Below are 22511 nucleotides of genomic sequence, written 5' to 3'. Positions count from 1 at the left end.
ACAATTCACGTGGACTCAAAGTGCACCTGGCCTGGCACAGGCGCAATGGTGACATCACCATCACTTAGGGTTGAATGGCATGTATTAGTGTGTTGAGCTAATTTCGCACCATACCTAGCCAGGAGTACCAGTCCTAGCTCCAGACAAAACAATGGCAGCCTCTCCCCACCCTCGTGAGCATCTGAACTTTCCGTGTTACCCACCGCAGTAGTTTTTTGCCACCTCTCGAGGCAACAGCGGAAGTGTTACCACTGTGCTGTAATGGAGGATAACAACGGACCGCGACGGAATTACCGATCGCGCAGATATTAGCCAATCACGAAAAAGGTGTATCTTTTTACCACGCAATACTAAACAATGGGATCGCTCGATCCATGCATCGCTCGGCAATTAATTGATGGGGCGAATAACTCATTACAGATAAAGTGTTTACCACAAGTGAAAACACAATACCTTGTTGATCTCGTAAAGGAGCATAAATCATGATCACGTGAACTTCGGCAATTCACGCAGTCGCGGGTTTTGGCTAAACATCAATCAAAAATAGTCACCACATCGTACGCTTTCAGATGTGCTTCTGCGGCCGTCTAGAATGCTCTTCCTGCCGATGTTAGGAAGCCACTTTAAGGTCTGCATTGAAACCTCATCGCTTTAGAACTGCTTGTTGTGTTTGTTGTCTTTCTCCCCGCACCTTCAATGAGCACAGTTGACTACGTACGGTTCGAAAGAAGTTCAACTTACGTACAACAGGAGGCCAATGCCGCTCAGCAAGCACTGAGCGGACACAGTGAGATCTTCCAGTGAGACTCACGTGAAAGAGGATGTTGATGATGTATAAGTCGCCATTGACGACATTCGAAAGTTGCTGGCTATCGATCGTCACGGACGTTGCGTCGGCGCCATTCAAAAAACGTCTTGGAGTAGGCGCCCTGGGTGCTGTTTCCATAGACCGTGCCCTCCAGCAGGATGTTGGCACTCGTGATGTTGAAGGCCCGTTCGTCGTTGGCACCTGCAGGATTGAGGAGGAGTGCCAGAGAGTAGAGGGAGGGTAAGAGGGGGGATGTTTTAGGAAGAGGTCTCTAAGAGAGGAGTAGAGAGAACATTTTGCTTGCCTGGTATGCAAGAGGTCGTGGGTTCGAAACCGAGCCTCCCCGCGTCCCCCCATGCCACCAAGTGTATCCCAGTGTATCCCCCCACATCTCTGCGCATCCCCACGAGTCCCTGTGCCTCTCAACATCTCCCCGTATCTCCCACCACATCTAACAACGTCTCCCCCTGCCTCCCAGTGTCTCCCCTACATCTCCCCGAGTCTCACTGTGCTTCCCAGTGTCTTCCCATGTCTCCCCCCACCTCTCTCCAAGTCTCCCAGTGCCTCCCAGGATCTTCCCGTGTCTCCCTGTGTCTCCTCGTGTCTCTCAGTTTTTCCCCCCACATCTTCTTGGATCTCCCTGTGTCTCCCAGTGTGTCTCCCCCGCCCCCCCCCCCGTGTCTTTCCCCCGAATGCTCACGTGTGGCCATGCCCAATCCACTGGTGGTGTTAATCCTCGACATGAAGATCTCGATGCTCTTGAGGAGATCCGCGCTGTTCGACTTGTTCCCTTCCTGCAGTGCCCTCCACAAGTGCGCGTTGCTTCTATTCAGGAGATTGCTCGATGTTTCCAGAAAGTCCTGTTGGGATGTGGCATGATGGGTTGAGAGCACAGGATTTGGTGGTGCATCTGTCAGTGTTTGCATCAATAGTCTGTGTTGTGTGTATAGGGAGTGGTAGTGTAGTAGGGGTTAGCGCTACGGACCTGGCGAAGACCCGAGTTCGAGTTGTCTTTTTTTAACCTGTTACCCTCAGTGCAGGGTGAGGGTGGATAACGAAAGGCAAACTGGGTGAGTGATGGGTGGGTGTGGTGAGGCTGAAGTGAGTGAGAGTTTGGGGTGTGTATGTCTGTGTGTGTGTGCACATGGCCTGGCACGGGCGCCGTAGTGACGTAACCATCATATAGTGGTGAATGGCGGGTATTGTATTGCTATTGTATTTGGGGCAGCAATAGTTTCGCATTTAGCGCACTGTGCTATGAACCTGGCGACTCGAGTTCGATTCCCGCTTACAGCCACCAACAACAGTGACGATTACCTGAACAGGTCCTGGGCCTCCCTTAGATCAACTCAGCCTCAAATGAGTACCTGGTGCGGTGTGTAAACATCGCCCCTGGGGAGACAAAGGCCGCCTGGTGTGGTTGCTGTCCACCCACCCCCTCGTATGTCTTGCTAGCCTTCATAGGTGCTACTCGCTAATGGCACTTGCCCCAACGATATGTTAATGTATACGAGAGATATTTGTCTTTTATCCTTATATTTAATAGATCAGTGTGTGTGTAATGTGGTAACTTGGCGGGAGACGACCTTACGGGTAGCACACTCTTTATTAACACCAACTTATATTACACGGGTGGCTAACTGCAGCCTAACCCACGGGGTTCCCTTGGCTACACCCACACGGGCTCTTACGCCCCGTAGCTTCTCGGAACCCACCCGGCTGGGGTGTCCGCCTCGACTCTGGGTCCCACAGCCTCGTCCCACATGGACGTCAGACCACGGGTCCCACAGTCTCGCCTCCGAGCCACACAGGGTCCCGGCCCTTACAAGGACAGCGGGACTAGGGGTCTCAGGGCCCTACTTCTTCAACTCCGTCTTCGATCTTCCACTGGTTAACAACTCCCCGAGTGCTCCCGCGCGTCCCCCTTTATAGTCCCTCATGCGGACGTCGCTGAGAGCACCCACCCCAGTTGACCAATCACTGCGCGCTGCCCACGATCCTATTTCCCACCTTGTGTCAGCGCGCACAACCACGCACCCCGCGCCGCCCCGTGATCACTCACTGTCGGCGCGCGTCAACACCACCACTACATGTGCAAGGGGCGAGGTCACCCCTCATTCTAGCGCTAACTTATACTGTAACCATGGTGGACACACCCATACAAGCTTGTGCTGGAGGCCCTGGGTAGGAGATGGCGTCTATGACGCAGTCTGAGTAAGTGGATCCAGATTCTACCCCTCCTTTCGGAGTTTTTTCAAAGAAACACTAGGAAAACCACAGAGGCTGGCCATGAGGAATGAATGTGCAAATGCTCACTGCGGAGGAGAGGCTTCCATTTATTTTTCCGGTGATGGACCAGTACATCTTGCACTTCTGTGGTATATTTACGATACCTTGACTTTCGTCCACTTGACTTTCGTCGCTTCGCTCTTTCAGCCGTTTTCAATTACAACCACATTTCAAATTTCGTCCTATTTCATCCTAAACCTTCCACGACGTTCACGCCACGTGTCATCTTTTTCGTTCAGTCTTTGAATAGAAGTCGTTTAGTGAGCATCTCTTATATTTGTGTTCATTCATATATAAATAATACTGTACTTATTTACGTGATTATACAGTAAACAATTCATAGGTTTTTTTGTGTGATAGCATTATAATACTACAGTGTTTACTTACGCAAGAATACAAATATTTCCAGGATTTTTTTTGTTTATTTATTTAGTTTTGCTTATTTATTTAGTTTTGTTAATTTATTCTTAAGCTTATTTTTTTATTTATGTTTATTTAGGTTTCGCACGCATGTGTTATATGGTTACTCTAGTTATTTGCATGTACGTTTTTATATTTACTGTAGTTATTGGCATGTACGTTTTTCGCCAGCCAAGATAAATTTGCAAACTAAATAAGGGCTCTGCTTTGACATTCGTCCATTTTTGACATTCGTCCATGCTCTGGTCCCTAACCAGACGAAAGTGCAAGGTATTCCTGTACAGGAAGTCCGCAGGACTGCCTCTGCCTCCAGTCGTTGTGAAGGGTGGACAGTTCTCCACTCGGGGCAGGAAACTGCCAAACAAAGGGAGTGGGAAATTTGGAATAAAATAATGAAGGGGGTGTGGGATCGTGGAGTTGAGGTGTGTGAGGCTGTTAGTTCCCGGCGATTGTGGGCTCAGTTCCCCATCAAATGGAGGAGAGGGATGGCGGTGGTGATGGCTTATCACCTGACTGAAGATTAAGATCAATTTGTGGGATGATTCGTTGGGGGGTTTGCAGACTCGAGAATTCAGTTTTCAAGTAATCTAAAGAGCCTCGGCACCATACTCGACCAGAATCTTTCGTTTGCTCACCAGGTGCAAAATATCGTCAGATCCTGCAATTTACATATCAGGGCTCTGCGACACATTTAACACTATTGAGTCGTGACGTAGCCAACACGGTGGCGTGTAGCATAGTATCGACAAGGCTCGATTATTGCAACTCACTATGGGATGTCTACCGTGACGGGTTACTGCAAGATCCCACCATGTCCGTCCAGTGCTTGCTGATCTGCATTGGCTTCTTATTGCTGAATTAATACATTAAAGTTCGCAGTCATTACACACAAAGTGCTTGACACAAATGAACCACAATACCTTGCTGATCTCATCAAGAAACATAAACCATCACGCAGACTCTGGTCATGCTCGCAGCAGCGGCTTTTGGCAAACTATTGAACAAATATGGTCACTGCATTTCGCACGTTTGGGATTTGCTTACACGGCCGTCTGGAACCTTCTTCCTTTCAATGATAGGAAGCCGCTGGAGATATGCACTTTTAAATAATCACCAAGATTGACAAACTTATTTCTTGAAAACTGCTTTTTGTGTTTAGTTTATTGTCCTTTCCCCCACACCTTCACTGGGTATGGTTGGCTACTTACGGTGCGAAAATTCAACATACATACACTACAATTTACATTACAATTCCCAATATACTATACACTACACTATACATGACACTACACACTACACTATACACTATGGTACACACTCCACTATTCACTACTATACACTACACTACTATACACTACACTTATGTCCACTACAATATACACTACTACAAAGGATACACTACTACACAGGACACTAAATTAAAAACTCATCTCTTTAGAACTGCCTGTTGTTGAGTTTACCTATGACGGCAACGACCAACCCTTTCCCCTGTCCCTCTCTCTCCCTGTCTTGCTCACCGCGGCCACCTGGCGCTGGAAGGTGATCCTCTTGTCCTTGGCCGCCAGAGCAATCTGCCCCAGAGCAGCGCTGGCAGCGCGCACTCTGTCCGGAGTGAGCTGGGTGCTGCTGGTCTGAGCGGTGAGGTTCCTCAGCAGGGCAGGCACGGCTCTCTGCACCGTTTCTTTTGACTCGTTCTGCAATTCCTGCGAGGTGGTCGTGGGAGAGGGTTGAGAGATGTGTAGTGGTATAGTGTATAGTGTCGTGCAAGGCCGTAATTATAATATATTTTGGGGGGGACACATCCCCGCCCAATATTCAAATATGCTCAAAATGTCCCCCCACAATATATTGCGATAACCAATGTTTAAAACAAAAATTTGCTATGCTATGTAAATTAAAAAAACAATTTTGCTAAACCTTGGCCACAATATCTGGACTTTAATCTTGATTTGAAGCTTTCGTGACTGCAGGAATCCATACTCTTTGGTTCTTTCAGTAAAGTCTTGTGTTGCTATCAAAACGTCGTGATTTATTTTGTTTTATTTCTACTTACGTGACTTTACCGAAAGAACCAAAGAGTATATCTGGACTTGTCTTCATATAACAATGCATAGATGTATGTTCAAATGATTATGGTTATGGTTGTACTTTAGTAATCCCTAATCTCTGCCATTACATACAATTGTAATAAAGGACTCCTTCACACGATGTCGCTCTCCGTTGGTCCTTTATTTATGTTCTTCTCCTCCGCACCCCACTGGCCTCCTCCTCGGACCAGAGTCGTCTCTCATGCGCCCCGCGCACTCTGCAGCCACCCCGCTGCTCCGTGTGCCCCCGCACACTCTGCAGCCACTCTGCTGCCCGTGCACTCCGCACGCTCCGCTAGCCAGTCCGCTAGCCCCGTGCACTCCGCACGCTCCGCTAGCCACTCCGCTAGCCCCGTGCACCCCGCATGGCTCTGCTAGCCATTCTGCTAGCCCCGTGCACCCCGCACGGCTCCGCTAGCCACTCTGCTAGCCCCGTGCACTCCGCACAGCTCCGCTAGCCACTCCGCTAGCTCTGTGTTCCCCGCACACTCCGCTCTCGCTCCGCACACCGCTAGCTGGCGGTGTGCCAAGCCCCATCAGCCACATGGCTGATGGCGCGGCGGCCACCCAACGTGGTCTCGCCTCTTCACTCCATCGACTGGCCCTGATCTCTTCCGGGCTCCCTCCTATAACCTCTCTCCCACGTGACCCTGACTCCTCCCTCTCGGATCGTCACATCCGGCCTTCCCATTTACGCTCGCATTACACAATGAAACAAGAAGAGGTAAAAAAAAACAGAGCAATGGAATACAAGACACTATTAGACATTATTGTAAAAAATAAATTAAAAGTCCATCCCATGTGTTAGTTAATTTTGCAATATTGTAGGCAGGAAATTAGTTTTCAAATTTAGATTTTTTCTGGGGGGGGGACCCCTAGACCCCCTGGAAGATTTAGGGGGTCTAGGGTGTATATTGTAGCGTATAATGCAGTGGATGTTGAACTTATTTTGCACCGTACGTGGCCAATCGTGCTAATCGGAGGTGTGCGGGAAGGACAACAAACTTAAACACAACAACAAAAACAAAAATCAGTTCTAAATAAATGAGTTTATAATCTTCACCGCTCTTGGCCCAGATCAACTAACCAATTCTGTCTCATCCAAAAGAAAAAAAATCACAAATTGCAACAACCACACAAAAGTACTTGAGTTGCGATACAATTACACAATCGCGATGCGATGTCTCAGGCTGTGGGTCTGTGTCTGGATCTAATTGGTCTCTGCGCCATTCAATCGGTCTCGATGTTGGTCTATGGGTCGCTGTGTGAGTCTATGGGTCTTTGTGTGGGTCTTAGTGTGTAGAATATATGGGTCTCTGTACGAGTCTATTGGTCTCTGTGCGAGTGTCTGTGATGGATGATTGAATGTGTGGATGGAGCGGTAGTGTAGCGGTTAGCGCTACGCTGTGCTACAAACCCGGCAACCCGGGTTCGATTCCCGTTCACGGCGAACAAAAGTAACGATTATCTGAAGCAGTCGTGGGCCTACCCTAGGTCGACTCAGCCGCAAATGAGTACATAGTGCGGTGTGTAAACATCACCACTGTGGAGACAAAGAAGGGCCGTGTGTGGTGTTGGCCACCAACTCCTTGCATTCTGTGCCGGCCTTTATAGGTGTTCGCTAACCACTTTCCACAACAGTCTTGCTCTTTGTACTTTTCTATGGTTATGGTGGTAATGATGATGATGTGGTGGTGGTGGAGGAAATAGTGGAGTAAAGTTGTTGATGACGAAGGTGGTGGCAGTTGCGGGCAGTTGCCCTTCAGCAACAACAGAGGGAAGAGGAGCGATGCTCACAACAACAAGCGGAACACCAGGTGGATAAAACGCCAGGGAGTTGGCACAGTAAGGGGAGACAGGTGATATATCAGTCAACCCATGGCACGTTAGTCTGTCCCGTGACCCCCTGCCAGTGAGCCTTCGACACTTTATGTGGCCTTAAAGTGCACATAGTTTGGCAAAAGTGCCCTAGTAACGTCAGTGCTAATTATGGCGAATGGTGGTTGTTCTTTTTGATCGTGGTGGTGGTGTTGGTGGTTATGGTGGTGATGGTAGTGGTTGTGGTGGTGGTGATGGTGGTGGCGTTCACCTTGGATTGTTCGAAGATGTATTTAAGCCTCTCAGTGGTACCGTCAGTGGCCGTACCTGCGGGCAGTGGTCAACGGGTCATCTACTGGCCATCAGCAGTACATCAACGGGACATCAACAATACATCGACAGGACTTCGACGGCACATCAATAGAACATCGACGGGACATCAACAGGACATCAATGGGTCACCAACAGGACATCAAAGGGACGTCAATGGGACATCAACGGGTCATCAACAGGACATCGACAGGACATCACCGGTACACCAACAAGATATCGACGGGACATCAACAGGACATTAACAGGATATCGACAGAACATCAACGGGACATCGATGAGACATCAACGGGACGTAAATGGGTCATCAACAGTATATCAACAGGATATTGACACGACAACGACGGGTCATCGACGGGACATTGAAAGGGATATCAACAGGACATCGACGGGACAGTAACATCATTTCAACGGGACAGCAGATAAAGGCTTTGTCAACCTCCTCATTTGATAGATCTAAGCTCAGCATTTGACCCCACTGATCACAGGCTTTTCCTTGACCAACTGAAAGTTTCAATATGGATCTCTGACATAGTTTTGTTGTGGTTCTCCTTTTACTTAAAGAATCGTATGTACTACGTTACACAGGATGGCTTCAAGTCACAAATTAGACAAGTTCTCTGATCTCTTCCACAGGAATCTGTGCTGGGCCCATTACTTTTTAGCATCTACATGGCACCATTGGGTATTCTGCTCCCATGTCTTGGCTTATCCTACCTTTATTATGCTGTACGATTAGGTCCAGACTATGCAACAGCATCTTCTGCGCTATCTGCATCACTAACAATAGTTGAATTCATGGTTGCACCAAAACGTTTTGCTACAAAATCCCAACAAGACCAAATTCATATTCATCGGCTCCCTTCTGCATATTTATAAAATTGGTTTGCTTTGTCAGTCCTACACGGGATGTCATAAACCTTGGTGTTCAGTTTGAACAGTCATTATCCTTTGAGGCACATATGGTGGTTTAAAAGTCATTTTTCCACCTAAAAAATATTGGCAGAATGCATCACTTCCTGTCATCTGCTGACTTGGAGAGACTGGTCCATGCTGTTGCGTTATCCCGAATCGACAACTGCAACTCCGTTATTGTTGGGATACAGAGCAAAGTCCTGGGTACACAGCAACTTGTTCAGAATGCAGTTGCTAGAATGCTCACACTTACACCATTCTGTGAGCGCATTACACCAGTCCTCTTCTCCCTTAAGGCTTTAAAAGGGCTCAACCCACATTACTTAAGATCTTCTGATCTCCAGCTACTCAATATTTCAGGTCTAAGTTGCACTCTTTTGGCGATCGGGCTTTTGTTTGCGAGACACACAAGCTATGGAACGCCTTACCACTTAAAATCAGGCAATCACATTTTTTCATTATCTGTCTTTGTGGCACTGCTGTCTGTTGGGATGGCCACATTTTTTCAACTTGTTGAAGCCTAAACAACAACATAGCCACACGTTCAGTTATTTGGACGACTTAGGTCTGGATAAGGCCAAGGAGATGTTGTACCGCTTCCAAAAAACTGCACACCTTCTACGTGTACCGTTAAATTAATGTGACACCATTGGTAAGGGAAGTTGTTAAGCTGAGAAAGGAGGCTTTCCGAGCTATGCTGGGAAAAAGATCTCGTGACTCTTTTGAGAGGTACCGGTGTGCCAATAGGGCAACAGCTGCAGCAGTCGCTGAAGTGAAAGCCCCGGGTGGCGTGGGAGAAATTTGGAGAGGCCATGAAGTGGGACTGCCGGGCAGCCTAAAAGATCTTCAGGCAAACCATTCGATGCCTTAGGAGGGGTCGACGGGACATGGCCCAGGCTGAGTTCAGTAAGCATGGCATAACAATGACCTCAACTAAGGAGATAATCGAGAGGTGGAAGGAACACTTTGAGGAGCTCCTCAACCCGGTGGACATGCCCTCCTCTCCGGAGGCAGCCCTTGTGTGTCGGATCCATCACGGCTGCCGAAGTCACTGCGAATGTCGAGGGCCTTCATAGCAGCAAAGCTTCTGGGGTGGACAAGATTCGCCCAGAGTTGTTAAAAGTGCTAAACAGTGTAGGAGTGTTGTGGTTAACATGCCTCTTCAATGTTGTGGTACAGTAACTCTGAATTGGAAAACTGAGGTTGTGGTTCCCCTCAACATCCCAGATAAAGCCCAAGCCAGAGTGCTGGAGTCTCAGATTCAGGAGGAACATTGTGGATTCTGTCATGGTCGTGGAACAATGGACCAGCTCTTTTCCCTCTCAGAGATATTTGAGGGGTAATGGGAGTATGCTTCTCCAGTCTACCTCTGCTTTGTATACTCGGAGAAAGCATATGACTATATTTTTCAAAATGTCTTGTGGGAGGTACTGCGTGAGAGTGATGGACCAGTGCTGCTTGTGTGCTATCCGGTTCCTCTATTCCCGGAGTGAGAGCTGTGTCCGTATTGTTGGTGTTAAATCAAAGTCGTTCACTGTAGGTGTTGGACCCTGAAAAGGGTGTGTCTTCTCTCCACTCCTGTTTGTATTTTCATGGACAGCATATCAAGGCATAGCCGAGGTATGGAGATTATCCAGTACGGAGGCATGCAGGTGACGTCACACTCCAGCATCCACTTGAACAGTTTGATACCGAGTGTTAAACGGCTGGAATGATGATCAGCACCTCCAAATATGAGGTCATGGTTCACTCTCGGGAAATGGTGGATTGTTCTCTCCAGGTGAGGGGGGAACATCTGCCCTTAGTGGAGGAGTTTAAGTCCCTTTCGTGAGTGAAAGTAAGTGAGAGCGGGAGACCGACCAGCAGATTTCTGCAGCGTCTGCAGTGTTGAGGGCACTGTACCATTCCGTGGTAGTGAAGTTCACCTATGGTCGTGAACTTTGGGTAATGACCAAAATTATCAAATCGTGGATACAAAGGGCCGAAATCAGGTTTCTCCGCAGGGTTGCTGGGCTCACTCCCCGTGATCAGGTGAGGAGTTTGGTAATCTGGGAGAACCTCAGAGTCGAGCCGCTGCTCCTCCGGATCAAAAGGAGCCATTTGAGGTGGTTCGGGCACCTGGTGAGGATGCCCCCCAATAGAATTCCCCTGCAACTATACTGGGCACGTTCCACTGGGCGAATAGCCTGGGGACGGCCAAGCACACGCTGGCGGGACTATGCCACTCAGCTAGCCTGGGAACGCCTGGGAATTCCCCAGGAAGAGAAAGGGAGGTCTGGACTGCCCTTATCAACGTGCAGCTGCTGCGACACTCACCAGGACAAGCGGACTGAGAAACGAACGAAATTCCAAACGATGATACGTCACTTCGTTGCGCATTCATTTGTGATAGCCAGGTCGCTTCTAAAAAGAGCTGAGTAGCTCAATAGGCATTACATGCTAAAATAAAAATATACATATATAATATTGTTATAGGTTAATACCCCGGTTTATGCCGGGGATGCGTTCCTGAAAGGTGAAACAATGAATATCGAAATGAGGTCAAGCAATGAAATGTTTCCACAAGAGCTAAACAAAGACAATGGAGGGTACAGTGACTAAACTAAACTTTTTTTTCACGAGGAAAGGCCGACTGAGCTATGTCACCAGAACGGACCTGACTATGCCACTCGGCTAGCCTGGAAAATGAAGTGGCTGATATCATCATCACCATGTGGAAATTTATAGCAACAGCCGTATACTCTAAATGCTTGTTTCTAAATGTGTAGGGAAAAACCGGAGGACACAGAGAAAAATCCATGCCACCATGGGGAGAGAGAGAGAAACACAGACTCCAAATATACAGCATGTTTCAGAGTCGGGATTGAATCCACAACCTCCTGCATACCAGACGGGGTAGTTAACATCACCTAGTGACCGTAGCACTATGTTAATGCACACATCTTCATCCTAGGACGTCCCCACAACTTTACGTTAAACTACCAAAGATACTCAGTTTAACACGTAGATACTGCACTCAAGACTTTGAGTGTACCGCAGTAAACTTGAACACAAATTATCCAGGGTACAGTCAGATAAATACACTATAAAATTAAATCACCAAAATACCGTACATAAATATTATGTTGCTCTTTACATACGCAACGTTTCTTGTTGTCCTTCGCTCGCATCTCAGATTAGCACGGTTGGCTATGTCCGGTGCAAAATAAGTTCTACATACGTACACTATACACTACAATACACTTTGGGGAGGTTGAAACCAGGGCGCTGTTGTATGGGGGTGGTAATGAGGTACTTATTTGCCAGGTCCAGTGAGTCCCATTATTATGCCCAGGTGAGATTTGTGTTGAAGTAGTGAGTGGATGAGTCTTTCCAAATCGGCTTTCTTGAGAGGAGGCCTATTTTTGGTGGGTTGAAGAGGTCCTGAAGAGTATTTTTTCAATAATTTTGTTGGTTATTGTGAGTCGCTGGATGTGTGGAGGGGTGATGTGTGCCAGGACAGGGAGCTAGGGAAGCGGGGTGAAGAGAGTGTACCAGTGATGATGCTCGTGATAGCGTTTGGCTGTGCCTGTGTGTTACGACCTTGACCAGATAGGTGTACAGGATTCTCCTGCTAAGAACGAGAGTACAATTGCTGAGGCAGGGAGGGTGGTGGTATCTGTGCCCCATGTTGAGCCAGCTAGTTTGGAGATGAGGTTGTTCCTGGTTTTAACCTTAGCTGTTGTTGTCCTCAGGTGCTCCCGGAAAGTGAGTGTCCTATCCAGCATCACCCCGAGGTATGTGGGGGTGGTGCATTAGCTTGAATTTGTTCATCTGGATGTTAAGCTCTTGATTGGCCTTTGCGTTGTAGGGCTTGATTTGAGTCGCCATGTGTTGCAGTATTGTTCAAGTTTTGCTCTATCCTCACTTAGGGTCTGATCCAGGGTGTCGAAGTTGGGAGCTTGTGTTGCCAGGCAGATGTTTTACCAACTTATTAGTTTCATAATAGTAAATAATGAAGCAGAGTTATCTGCAATGAAACATTTTTTTGTAATATTTATAAACTTATTTGTTTAATAATAGTAAACAATAAACCTGAGTTCTTAGCGAAAGATTAAATAAAATTGTACTTTACATTGCCGTGGTGAGGCCTAGTCCCATGCAGAGCCTGCGACCTCGCCTAGATTGGCCAGCCGGAGGAGGTGAGACAATGCCAGGCTGGGGGCTGGGCCGCTACCCCCGCCCCACCCCACCATCCCTCCGCCCGAGCTACAATAATGCTACAAGAAAATTATGTAAGCACTTTAATATTACACTATGAGATCTCTTTTACCAGTGGCAAAATATAAAAGTAGGTTTTTACCCTTTTAAACTGGTATAAAACTGACACCTTTATACAAGGCATCATGTTTGCAATAACCACAACACAAGTAGTCAAAAATGCAAACAAAAAGAAGCAACTCTGATAATGATAATAATATGCACTGTCCTTGAAGTTGATTAGTCCACACCCGAGGCGGCTTTCACCTTGGCTGGAATGCGGCCTCACCATTTCTTACAACTGTGGCCTGCTAGGCCACGTCTCGTCGGGGTGCCATGTGCCGTGAAATCGTCCTGCCGGACCGCAACCCTCGTCCGGCCAACCATCCTCCCCTCCGATCTCAGGCGAGTTGCGGCTCCTCACTCACTCGGCCCCTGATTCCACCTCACTCATCTCATCGAGCTGGTTCGTCTTCTTGCCGGCGTCAGTGGTGGGGGGTCCGGATTGTAACTGGCACCTCCGACCAGGTCAGCAGCCGCGGGGTCATCTGTTATCATCGGTTCCATCGAAGGGGTCCGTTATAGGATGCTCGTCGACACGGAAGCATCGGCTACCATCGTTTCAGAGCTTATTTATATTATTTTGCCCGATAAATGCCGTAGGTTATGCCCCATTGAGGTACCCTGCTACGCCGCGAACAGGGCTCATTGGGCATTATCGGCAAAATTACAGCGCAGGTCTGTATTGGGGATGTTAAGTTGACTGGCCCGATCCTCGTTTCCTTGTCCCTGGCCATTCATTGTTTGCTCGGAAATAATTTATTGGGTAAGATTCCCGTAAATATTCTCATTGATCTAGAATGCATTGAATTGCTGTCGGGCCGCCGGTTTACATTTTTGCCCTCCCTCACTTGGGTGTGCGCGGCCAACGCTACTGTACCAGCGCTCGCATAGTGCGTATTCCCCCTGGGGCACAAATGTTGGTCCCCTTGCGTTTACACAAGCCACTGGATTTGGCGGCGACTGCTGGGGGGATCCTCTTGTGACCCTCCAATAAGGCCGTCGGGGGATTATCCCTGGTCGCGGCACAGATCCTAGTGTCCACCACCCAGGAACCCTTCATCCAGGTTCTCAATGCCAGGTTGGAAACTTCTGTCGTTCAGCAAGGCACCGTGCTTGCGCATGTGTCCCCCACACTTCCCGGAAACTGTGTCGTGGGAAGTGCTGGGTGCGGGCCATGCACGCCGCCGCATACGCGTTCGGGCGAGAAGGGGCTCAATTTGATTTGCTCGGGGAATGGGGATTTGTCTGAGTCCCAACAGATTGAGCTGAAGGCACTTTTGCACGAATTTGTGGACGTTTTAAGTACGGGTAAATTTGATATCGGTCGTACCACGCTCTTGAGCCACCACATCAACACAGGCGATGCCACTTCCATCCGGCAGAAGGAGCACGTATGGCTAGCGGTTGACGAGATGCTCACCGTGGACATTATCTCACCATCCACCAGCCCATGGGGAGCCCCTATCGTGCTTGTTAAAAAACACGATGGCAGCTTGTGTTTTCGTGTTGATTTTTGCAGGCTCAATAAGATATCCGTGGTGGATGCATACCCTCTCCCTCAGATGGACGACTCCCTGGATGCCCTAGCGGATGCCCACTATTTTTCCACTTTGGATCTTCTGTCCGGGTTTTGGCAGTTGCCGCTCGACGAGGCCTCTAGGGCCGAAACAGCCTTCCGCGCACCTCAGGGCCTGTTCGAATTTAATCGGCTCCCGATGGGACTCCACTCTACGCTGGCTACATTCCAATGGTGAATGGAACTAGTCCTAGTTGGACTCCAGTGGGACTCATGCTTAATATATCTAAACAATGTTATCGTCTTCAGTCGTACGTTCGAAGAACATCGAGCGATTACGTGCTGTCTTCCTCAAAATGTGCGCGGCAAATCTCAAATTTAAGCCGCAAAAGTGCCACCTGCTTCAAAAATCCACGTGCTACCTCGGTCATATTGGTAGTGAATCGGGCATTGCGACGGACCCCGACAAGACTGCATGTGTTCGAACCTGGCCGACCCCCACGTCGGTGGGGCAGGTGCGGAGTGTTATAGATTTCTCGTCATATTATCGCCGTTTTGTCACTGAGTTTGCTACCATCGTGAAGCCCCTCCACGCGTTGACAGCTAAGGGACAGAAATTATATTGGGGGGAAGAGGAGGCCGCATTTGTTGCGCTCTAAAACGCCCTGGTGAATGCCCCTCCCCTCCGCTACTCTGACTTTGCTGCGTCGTTCGTCCTTGATACGGATGTGAGCAGTCCTGTCCCAGGTTGTCAACGGGGTGGAGCGTGTTATTGCATACGACAGCATGGTGTTGTCGCCGGCCAAACAATGCTATTGTGTCATGCGCCGAGAACTCCTGGTGATCGTTTTTTTTGTCCAACAGTATCACCCCTATTTGTATGGCAGACACTTTTCGGTGCGGTCTGACCACGCAGCGCTGCAATATGAGCTGCAGGTTGATCAGCCATCAGGCCAACTTTCGCGTTGGCTGGAGGTCCTCCAGGATTACTCCTTCATTGTGTCCTACCAGAAGGGCACCCAGCATATGAACGCAGATGCCCTGTCGCGACTGCCACCTGCTCATTGCTGCGTCGGCTGAGGTAGCCTCCTCTGGTGCAGCCGACAATCTCGTTGTGTGTGATGCTGTCCTTGGTCTCGACCTCGCGGAATAGGGGCAACCTCCAGATGGAGGATGCCTCTCTCCTTAAATTGCAGCGCTGTGCCACTGCGGCGGAGAGGGGGCAAAGGCCGGGGGGGCGTAGCCTTGGTCGTCCTGAGGGATGGCCTGTTGTTGTGCTGGGACGGTGGTCTGCGCCGTTACAATGTTGTTGTGCCCACTGCCCTGTGGGGTTGTATGGGCGGTGCACGAACGGCTATTGCACTTGGGCGTGCACAAAACCCTTGCCACACTCCAGCTAGACTTTGTTTGTCCAGGTATGGCAGAGGATGCAGCCGATTTATTGAAAGGTTGCATGCACTGTGCGCGGAGGAAGCACCGAGCGAGACCCTGTTGCCCACCCTTGCAATCTATTCAGGTTTCCCGCATTAACGAGTTGGTTGCTCTTGACATCCTGGGTCCGTTTCCCATTACCCCCCGGGGTAACAAAATATTTGCTGGTTGGCGTGGATTAATTATCACGCTGACCGATGGCCTGGCCGCTCCCCAACCAGTCGGCAGCGGCTATCACCGAGGCTTTCCTCCATGGCTACATCATGAACAACAAGGGGGCTGCTGTGTGCCTTTTAACCGGTCAAGGGAAAAATTATTAATCCAAATTGCTGTGGGAGGTGTGCGACTTATGGGGCACTAAAAAAATTCGTACCTAAAACCATACCACCCCCAGACACATGGTATGGTGGAGTGCTTGCACAAGACTCTGACTTCGATGCTGAGCCATTGGATCAACGAGTCCCAGCTTGACTGGGACTTGCAGGTGCCCAGAGTCCTCACTGCCTACCGTATGACACTTCACATGTCCCCTGGCTATTCGCCGTAATTTTTTATGTACGGCAGGGATCTTAACCCCCCTATTGAAGCCCAACTTCGTGGCACGCCTAACAAGGCCAAATCTAAGCTTTTGGATTCCATGCGGTTTAACCTCCAAAAGCTGTCGGAAGTGCGTGCGGCTTCTAGAGTGAATTCCAATTTGCGGCAATTGGCCATCGAGCGTCTACGGGGTCTCCGTACTTCTGCACACGCGTGGGTCATGGGTGACAGAGCCTGGCTCCACTGCCCACAGGTACCTGTGGAAACGTCACCAAAATTGTTTAAACCATGGCGAGGACCTGTCGATGTCATTCGAGTCGTCTGACCGCAGTGCGTCCAGATTCGATTGGGGCGGCAGAGCTGGTCCATTCACCCATTGCGCCTTAAGCCCTTCATCGCTCCGCGTGAACTCATCCCATCTCCACAATGCAGGGGCCGAGTGAATGACGTGCCAGACGTGCCGAGGTGCGTGCCCACAGAAGTTGGTCCTCAGCCGAGTCCTGTGTTGCCACCTTCAGGTGCCGCGCGACTGACGCCGCCAGAGCCGCCTCCTGCTCTGGCTACCCGGCCTCCGGGCGATGTTAACCCGTCCGCCCAGCCAACTGATCCCAGGGAGGAGCCGGGTTCGTCGGTGCACTTGCAGGTTCCCCCTGGAACCTCCAGAGAGGAAGAGGCCGCCTCCCTTGGGGGCCCAGCTACGCAGACCCAATATAAATCTCAGCGGATTTTGTGACCCCCATACGCACGCTCCCACACTGTTCCTCGATTGTTGCACTCGGCGGGCCGCATCGGCTATTGGATGATCCTGGCCATTGTCGTGCTTGCGGGTGATGGTGGGAGCTGGTGCTGTTAAGCGGAGTTCTGAATTTGTTTACCCCTCTCCTTCTTTTCCTCCTCTCCCATTGATGTAGATTGTGTATAATTTATATATTGTATAGGTGGGCTGGGGTATTTATGTTGTTACTATGGTCATATATGTAGACACTACTGACTCTTTTTACCGTAGGGAGTGTAGACTTACTGACTCTATTGTATGTAGGTTGTGTAGACAAATATGTAGATACTACTGATTATTGTATGTAGGGTGTGTAAGCATATATGTGATACATTTATTTATTATTTACATATACAGCGGACTGTCGATTATCCACGTGCAGTTTATACGATTTGTGGATTAACCGCACATCTGAGATTTTGACGTAAATTAATAACCCATGGGAATTTCCCTTGAGCCCACATTTTTAATAATCTAAACACAGTTATACAACATAGTTATTCTTAGAAATATTCATTACAAGTCACACAGTGCTTTAACCGAGTAAATATGTTGCTCCGGTTAATCTGAAATCCACATGATCACCCCTATAGTACAGTAGTTGCCATTAATTTACAACAGTTGTCAGAGTTTAATTGATGTCCAATTGGCTGTGGCTCTGCTTTCATCCACTTTGTGGACTGAGTTAGGATTCATGTGTGATTGGCTGCGGCTCTCTATCATCCACTTAGTGGGCTGAGTTTTATTCAAGTCTGATTGGCTGTAGCTCTGCAATCATCAACTTAATGGGCTGAATTTTATTATTGTCTGATTTGCTGTGGCTCTCTATTACCCACTTAATGGGCTGAGTTTGATTGATGTCTGATGGGCTGTAGCTCTGCTATCATCCACTCATTGGGCTGAGTTTGATGTTGATTGGCTGTAGCTCTGCTATAATTCACTAAGTGGGCTGAGTTCGAATGATGTCTGATTGGCTGTGGCTCTCCTATCATCCACTTCGTGGGCTAAGTTTTATTCATGTCTGATGGGCTGTGGCCCTGCTATAATCCAATCAGTGGGCTGAGTTTGATGTTGATTGGCTGTAGCTCTGCTATCATCCACTCAGTGGGCTGAGTTTGATTGATGTCTGGTTGGCTGTCGCTCTGATATCATCCACTTAGTGTGCTGAGTTTGATTGATGTTAATTGGCTGTGGCTCTACAATCATCCACTTTGTGGACTGGGTTAGGATTGATGTCTGATTGGCTGCGGCTCTCTATCATCCACTTAGTGGGCTGAGTTTTATTCAAGTTTGATTGGCTGTAGCTCTTGCAATCATCCACTCAGTGGACTGAGTTCGAATGATGTTAATTGACTGTGGCTCTGCTATCATACACTTCGTGGGCTAAGTTTTATTCATGTCTGATTGGTTGTAGCTCTGCTATCATCCATTCAGTGGGCTGAGTCTTCTGCTGGGTGGGAGACAGGAAAGTGTCATCACTGAGCATGTGCATCATTGATCGATCGTTTGTATTCGTTCATTAACAAACTCAATTGTCTTAAGTACATTTTACACGTTTGGTTTTTTGGCATTGAGATCCATGGAAATACCTACTATAATCACCCAGGAATGTCTGTCCTTTACGCTCGTGACATCACACCACATCAACCAGCCCCCCTCATTAATATTCATGAGTAGGTGACGTCTTCCAAATGGACACTCCCCCCCCCCCTCCTATTATTATTAGCTCCTATAATGAGCCAAGAATGTCTGTGTACAACGCTTGTAACGCCACTCCACGTCGACCTGCCCTCTCATTAATGATAATGAACAGGTGTACGTCCTCCACATGGACCCCCCCCCTCATTAATAATCATGAGCAGTTGACGTCACTCCACATTGAGCACCATAATTAATAATCATGAGAAGGTGACGTCACTACACATCTAACAGCATCCCTCATTAATAATCAATAACAGGTGACGTTCTCCAAATTCACACTCCCCATTCATAATAATTAGCGGCTGACGTCACTCCACATGGGGGCCGAGGCGCCTCCTCCCCCCTCCTCGGCGTCAACTTACAACCCTCACTACAAAGGCAGAACCCTCACGTCACGCGATCTCCGTCACGCTGTTGTTGAAACATCAAAGTAAAAGGACGTCATGATGAACAAGGGATTATAACCTTAAAATGAAATAGGTCTGTTTCATCGCACCCTTACAAATTGCACACGAATTAATGCAATGAATACCACGTCGCGGTCTGCTTTCTGCTTGCAAGTTTCAGATTTACTGCAATACACCAGTCCTTGGATGGGCAAAAGGCTCGTAGTTAATATTTTTGGATTATCGGTCATGTTTGAATTATCCGCGCTGTCCTCCCCATCATTCGTGTGGATAATCGAGAATTGTACAGTACGTATATATTTAGTGATTTGCTCACCATTGTCTCTATTTTGAACTCATATCGTTCGTTGTTTGTGTGTTGTATTTTTTTGTTGTAAATATTGCTTACTCCGTACCCCATACTGGACATCCGTAGTAAATAAAGAGCTTCATGTCTCATCGGATTCATCCTCCTCCAATCTAAATGAAGATTCACCTTAGTCTACCAATCTCTTCACGGTCTTGCCCCACCATAACTTGCCACTCTTGTATCTTTCTCTGTGTCGCCTTCTCGCCCTCAGCATTCTCAATCTTTGCTATCTCTCTATTTCTGTTTCTCCTCCTGCTTGTGCTCAATTCATGCTTTTTCTCTTTCTCTCTCTTCTTGCACAACCCTTCACTGGAACAAACTTCTCTGTCTCCACGTTAAGCAGTCATCTTCGCTCACTAAGTTTTCACTCCTCACTCAAAACGCATACTTACAGCGACTCCTCTACTTACGAACAAGTGACTTAATAACTTTCAGAGATATGCACAAACCTGGACCGTATGTCCAGTTGCCTGTTGATAACCGAAAGTTGATCCTGTTTGCAATAAATGGCGCTGGTGGCATCTTCATCTGCAGAACAAAATAAACCAGTCGCATCTACATCTACAGACCATGATGAACCAGTAGCATTTACATCTGCATAACATGATGAACCAATGGCATCTACATCTCCAGAACATGAAGAACCAGTAGCATCTACATCTTTAGTACATGAAGAACCACTGGCATCTACAGAACACGAAGAACCAGTGGCATCTGCATAAAGTGAAGAACCACTGACATCTACATATGCAGAACGTGAAGAACCAGTGGCATCTACACCTGCAGAACAAAGAACCAGTGGAATTTACATCTGCAGAACACGACAAACCAGTCGCATCTACATCTACAGGATATTGTATAACTTTTAAAGCCATTCCCCGTGTTTAGTGTGCATGCTGTAAAACATGTTTGGAAACAACAGGAGTAATGTTGGACTTATGAACAAATCGACTTACAAACAGAGCTCTGAAACCTAACTCGTTTGTAATTAGAAGTGACCCTGTATTGTCCCCTAACTCACCCCACGACCCCCCTTAAACTCACCCTCATAACCACTTCCGCTACTATCCCTCCTTCATATTCTCATTATACAGCTACCACTCGTCAACCCCATTAATACAATCCATTCCTCATCATTCACTGCCATTAATATCTCTTTCATTGAATCCACGCAGCATCACCATCATCACAGATTCGCCTCCAATTGCTTCCTCTCATCTACTTCATTAACCTCATCTCCACCATCACATTGATATGGTATGTACCCTTGTTAATGCTGTGTAAAACGCCTTGGTTAAGGCACTAAACATTCCTTAAAGATAAGATGAGATTCTGACGCTGAATAAAGTGACGACGTATGTTTACCATTGAAATCCAGTTGACCATGGAAATCCAGTTGACCATGGAAGTCCAGTTTACCACGGAATTCCAGTTTACCATGTAAGTCCAGTTTATCATGGAAGTCCAGTTCACTATAGTCATCCAATTCACCATGTAAGTTCAGTTTACTATGGAAGTCAATTTACCATAAGAGTCCAGATTACCATGGAAGTCCAGTTTAACATAAGAGTTCAGATTACCATGGGAGTCCAGTTTAACACAAATGCTTTCACAACCGATAAGATCCATAATGGAAATGCTGGGGTAGATCGCCAACACCACCAGCCAATTAGCAAGGTTTGTCGCATAAACAAAACATTCCAATTCGTTACTAGTTCAGCACACGGGTGTTTTGCAGAGAAAAGCCCACAGAATTGACCATCCATCTGGCTCTCCTAGTTGTAATTACCGGCGAAACGTCACAGTACTCGAATGGTAAATGTTGTAGTGGGTTTACTCTCCAACACCCAACCGGTTAGTGCAGTACTAGTAACGAATTGTCCAAGTTTGGTTCACATGACAAACCCATTACTGATTGTCTGTGTCAAGTCGTTGTGGCGGGTTTAACGAAACATTGATATTTACGCGATCAAAGCCAGCAAAAAAAACCTCTATTGTGGATGGCGATGTACTTGCGAAAACGACGCTAAACAGGTGGGGGAGAGACATAGTCCCGGGAGGAGGGGTATTTCTGCATTGTATTGTGACGGTGTCAGCTCTGTTGGAAGCCACCCTCCTCTGCCATACCGTTGACGTTGAAGGATCGGCTGACTCGTATTGCGGACGCAATCAGAGCATCGATGGCAACGGAGGTCATGGTGATGACCTCCGTGGCAGTGAGGTTGTAGCCGCCAACCTCCACGAATGCCAGGACACTGCCAGACCTGAGAGAGGGAGAGACAACGCGCATGGGTGATGGGATCGCATGTAATTTAGCGAGGTGGGTGAACGGGTTCGGTAAGCAGGTACGGTCGTGGGAAGGTGGGTGAGTAAATGAGTGGGTGAGTCAGTGGGTTAGTGAGTGGATGAGTTGGTGGGTTAATAAGAAATTTAGTGAGTGGGTTACTAATTGAGTGTGTTTGTGAGAGGGTTGCTGAGTGGGTCAGTGGGTTAGAAAGTGAGTGAGTGGGTGAGTGAGTAGATACATGAATATAAGACAGGTAGGAGTATAGGAATAACCCGTGGAATGGGAGACACGCATGGATGGAGGGTCCACAGTAGGATTGCTAGGAGACTATATTAACTAGCTACAAATTACCTAGAACTATAACTCCGTTATTTCACCGGTAGCGGCCACTGACCTATGTAGTAGCTCTTTTTAGAAGCGACCTGGCCACAAATGATAGGTCAGTGAAGAGGCTTATTACGTGGACATGTATAGCAGCAGCCAAATCCTCTTAACGCTTATTTCGAAATATGGAGAGAAAACCTTATGGAACAGTAGAA

The 22511-nt window shown here is 47.9% G+C and overlaps 1 protein-coding gene across 1 annotated transcript in view; it reads right to left on the bottom strand.

Moving 5' to 3' along the window:
* LOC144953519 (adhesion G protein-coupled receptor F5-like) overlaps positions 1-16170 on the bottom strand; it is a 37520-nt gene extending 21350 nt beyond the window's left edge. The window contains exons 1-5 of the mRNA XM_078884061.1: positions 16155-16170; positions 15543-15691; positions 5035-5220; positions 1509-1668; positions 913-1009 (exon numbers count right to left, since the gene is read on the bottom strand). Coding sequence (XP_078740187.1) covers positions 913-1009; positions 1509-1668; positions 5035-5220; positions 15543-15691; positions 16155-16170 — 608 coding nt within the window. The remainder of the gene's footprint in view (positions 1-912; positions 1010-1508; positions 1669-5034; positions 5221-15542; positions 15692-16154) is intronic.
* Positions 16171-22511: the final 6341 nt, after the last annotated feature.

Source organism: Lampetra fluviatilis, chromosome 77, assembly GCF_964198595.1.
Source record: "Lampetra fluviatilis chromosome 77, kcLamFluv1.1, whole genome shotgun sequence".
Taxonomy (NCBI): Eukaryota; Metazoa; Chordata; class Hyperoartia; order Petromyzontiformes; family Petromyzontidae; genus Lampetra; species Lampetra fluviatilis.
The sequence above is the reverse complement of the archived record's forward strand: the minus strand, read 5'-3'. Positions and strand labels throughout refer to the sequence as shown.